Source organism: Haliaeetus leucocephalus, unplaced genomic scaffold, assembly GCF_000737465.1.
Source record: "Haliaeetus leucocephalus isolate CR32 unplaced genomic scaffold, Haliaeetus_leucocephalus-4.0 Scaffold751, whole genome shotgun sequence".
NCBI classification, from domain to species: Eukaryota; Metazoa; Chordata; class Aves; order Accipitriformes; family Accipitridae; genus Haliaeetus; species Haliaeetus leucocephalus.
In genome coordinates this window covers 15,796,358-15,800,034 of record NW_010973187.1, presented here as the reverse complement: position 1 = coordinate 15,800,034, position 3,677 = coordinate 15,796,358, and the positions used below count along the sequence as shown (strand labels likewise).

Genomic DNA, 3,677 nt, shown 5'->3' with positions numbered 1-3,677 from the left:
ACCGTCTCCCCCTCCGCTCTCAAGCCCTCCGCGCCTTGCTGAGGAGGAGGAGGAGGAGGAAGAGCAGCGGCGGAGCAGCGAGCGCGGAAGATGGAGGTCTCCACGGACCAGCCGCGGTGGGTGAGCCACCACCACCCGGCCGTGCTCAATGGGCAGCACCCGGACTCGCATCACCCCACGCTTGGCCATACCTACATGGACCCCACGCAGTATCCTCTCGCCGAGGAAGTGGATGTACTTTTTAATATCGACGGACAAGGCAACCCCGTCCCTCCGTATTACGGCAACTCCGTGAGAGCCACCGTGCAGAGATACCCCACGGCCCACCACGGTGAGTGTGTCCACCGAGACCCCCGGTCCCTGTCCCGGTTCCCACGGGTGGCCCCGCTCCCGGTGCCGGTCCCGGTGCCGGCGGCTCCGCGCTGCCCTGAGCCCCGGCTGCCGTCGGGCAGACCCTCTGCTGCTGGCGGGGAAACTACATCACGGGTGGATTTTGGGGTTGGCTTATTGGAAATAATTCAAAATCCAAGCTTCCTTCCTTTCCTTCTCTGTTTTTTTTTTATCTTTCTTTCTCTTTCCTTTCTCTCTTCCCCTCTTTCCTTTCTCTCTTCCCCTCTTTCCTTCCTCTCTTCCCCTCTTTCCTTTCTCTCTTCCCCTCTTTCCTTCCTCTCTTCCCCTCTTTCCTTCCTCTCTCAATTTCTTTGTCTATCTCTTTCTTTATACTTCTTTCTCGCTTTCTTTCTCTTGCTCTTTTTTCTCTCGTTTCTTCTCTTTCTTTCTCTTGCCATCTTTCTCTCCTCCCTCTCCCCCTTCTCTTTTCTCCCCCCCCTCCTTCTTTCTCTTGCTTTCCCTTTAATCTTTCTCTTGTTTTCTTCCTCTTTCCCTCTCTCTTTCGCTTTAGTCCGTGTCCCCCCACCTTCATTAGGTTAACAGTTAGGGTCTTCATACGATGTTTAGTTTTTTGCACGATTAAGCTGCTCTGGAGAAGAAAAGCAAGCTGGAGAGCAGGGGTGTGAAAAAGGACCCTGCTGTCCTCATGCTTGGGCTATTTTATTCGCACTTGGTGAGCTCGTTAGGCTTGGGTCGAAAGTTTTTGCACATGCACCCAGGGCCGCACCACGGCATGTGTTCAAAATAAGAAAGAATGAAAAAAAAAAAAAAAAGAATCCCTTGGTGTAATGAGGTGTCAGACCCGATGCGTTTTCCTGAGGATCCTGCAGGAAGGTATTGATCCGCAATGTGAATTTTGTTCCTGGGTCACAGCTTTTGGAAAGGAGGTGAAATACCTGGGGCCGATGGGGCCCAGGTCCACGGAGGGATGAGTGCTTTGGGGCCATCTTTTATGAAGAATTGGAGAGAGCCAGTATTTGTAGCTGGAGCTTACCTGTATGGTTACAAAACAGGGAAAAGAGAAAAATTAAAAAAAGGAGGCAAAAAAACCCCAGATGCTGATTTGTGAAGCCGGACAGTGACCTCTGTCGTGGCGAAATCTAAATGCGCGAGGTTTGCAGTGGAAATCAGCCCCAAATCAAGGAGAAAAAAGTGGGACGAGGGAGTGGAGATGGAGCCGAGCCGGGTTCAGGGGGCTGCTCCCAGCCCTCAGCTACTTGTTGAGTGTGAGTCTGCATTAGGCTCCGCTCAGTAACTGCATTGTTCTGCTATTAGTCCCTTTAAAACAATTATTTCTAAGGATCAGCAGCCTTTGTCCTTTCCTTCTTTCCTTTTCATTTCTTTTTTTTTTTTCCCAATATATCAGCAGAAAGTGGAAATGCGGTCTCTCTGATCTAGCCTGAATATTATTTACTATGCTACTTCCTGGAGAAGATAATGAATCTTGACCCTTTCTATTCGTATAACCCACCTCCCCTTCCTTTCGAGCAGTTACTTTCAGTATTGTTCACAAATGTCTGGTACGGTGAAAACTAGCTTGGAGATTTTCTAGACACACACAAGCTCCCATGCAAACATACATGTCCACACTGCACCAGCTCTTTAACTCTCTGTGGCTCTCTAGATCTGTGTTTGCATCTCTCCTTCTGTATATTTAGCAGTCTCTATACACGTATCACGATACCTACAGAGGTTAAGGCTCTCCAGATGTCAATGCGTTTCCAGGGCTTTATTAGCAGGCACTAACTTGCTCTCTTCCAGTTGAATAACTGTGTTTTTCAGCTTACAGCGATTTGCTGAAGTTGCTGTGGATTTGGGTAGATTTGGTTCTTTGGATAAATATTTCATTTTTTTTTTAGCAAGGGCAGAGATTAATTTAAAATATTAGGTGCGATCCATTAAGAATGTTTCTAGCCAAAGAAAAAAAGGTTGGACTGCGTAAATCTAGTGGTTTGGGTTTTTTTGGGTTTTTTGTTTTTTTTTTTTTTTCAAAGTCCAGGTCTGTATTTTAAAATACAAGTGAAGGGTGTCTTGCCATAAGAAGGGGATGGAGAGTTTCTTTTGAGACAGTTGGTAGTCTCTGCGTGTGCCATATCGCCACGAAAAAAAGCCGTCGAACATTTACGTGCAGCCTCATGGAAGAAAAAAAAGCCAAACTGGGCGGTTTGCAAAGTTTATCATCAGCTCTGCTGCGAAGGTTATTATCACGTCTGTGGGCATCTTCTGGTCGTCTTCGTTCGGCCAGAATATTCCCAGGGTTTGTAGCCCACGGCTGCGCTCGGGAAATTATTTTCCAGCTAAGAGAAAAAAAAAAGATTTCTGCAGCCGGGGCTTGGCAATTTCACGCAGGATCTTCGCTTCAAAGTCCGCGTGGGATTGCCTGGAAGAGGGAGAGAGCGCGGCAGGGCTCGCCAAATTCCGTGTCCCAGGGCTGGCATCCCTCCTCGGGGGGGGTCCCGACCCGGCGAGCGGTTCCCGAGCAGGATGGGGGCTGCCACCTCGGGCTGTTGCAGCTTTTCAATTTTCATTTTTAAAGGGGAGAGGGCCTTGGCATCAGGTGTAATTTCGCCTGCTCCCCCCCTCTCCCCACTCCTTTGGGAAGGAGGAGGAGGAGGAGGACGGGAAGGGGGGGTACAGCCCGGCACCCCCCCGGCGGGTTTGCCGGGGTGGCGAAGGGAAGGTAACCGGCTTTTTTTCGCTGTGTTTTCTCCGAGCAGGGAGCCAGGTGTGCCGGCCCCCGCTGCTGCACGGCTCGCTGCCCTGGCTGGACGGGAGCAAGGCGCTGAGCAGCCATCACAGCGCTTCTCCATGGAACCTCAGCCCTTTCTCCAAGACCTCCATCCATCACAGCTCACCGGGACCCCTTTCCGTCTACCCACCCGCCTCCTCCTCCACTTTATCCGCCGGCCACTCCAGCCCGCACCTTTTCACCTTCCCACCGACCCCTCCTAAAGATGTATCCCCGGATCCGTCCATCTCCACCCCCGGCTCCACCGGTTCCACCCGGCAAGACGAGAAGGAATGCATCAAATACCAGGTGTCCCTGGCCGATACCATGAAGCTGGAGTCCTCTCACTCTCGGAGCAGCATGGCCTCTTTAGGAGGAGCCACCTCCTCCGCACATCACCCCATCACTACCTACCCACCGTATGTCCCAGAATATGGCTCTGGACTTTTTCCCCCCAGTAGCCTCTTAGGAGGATCGCCTACCGGCTTCGGGTGTAAATCGCGACCGAAAGCACGGTCAAGCACAGGTAGGGCTTTTTGGCTTCTTCATCCCTTTTTTT

General features: G+C 51.2%; 1 protein-coding gene across 3 annotated transcripts in view; it reads left to right on the top strand.

Moving 5' to 3' along the window:
• Positions 1–6: 6 nt before the first annotated feature.
• Positions 7–3,677, top strand: part of GATA3 (GATA binding protein 3) — an 18,365-nt gene continuing 14,694 nt past the window's right edge. For all 3 annotated transcript variants that reach the window (XM_010580999.1, XM_010581000.1, XM_010580998.1), the window contains exons 1-2: positions 7–331; positions 3,108–3,644. In XM_010580999.1, coding sequence (XP_010579301.1) covers positions 91–331; positions 3,108–3,644 — 778 coding nt within the window. In that variant the 5' untranslated portion in view covers positions 7–90. The remainder of the gene's footprint in view (positions 332–3,107; positions 3,645–3,677) is intronic.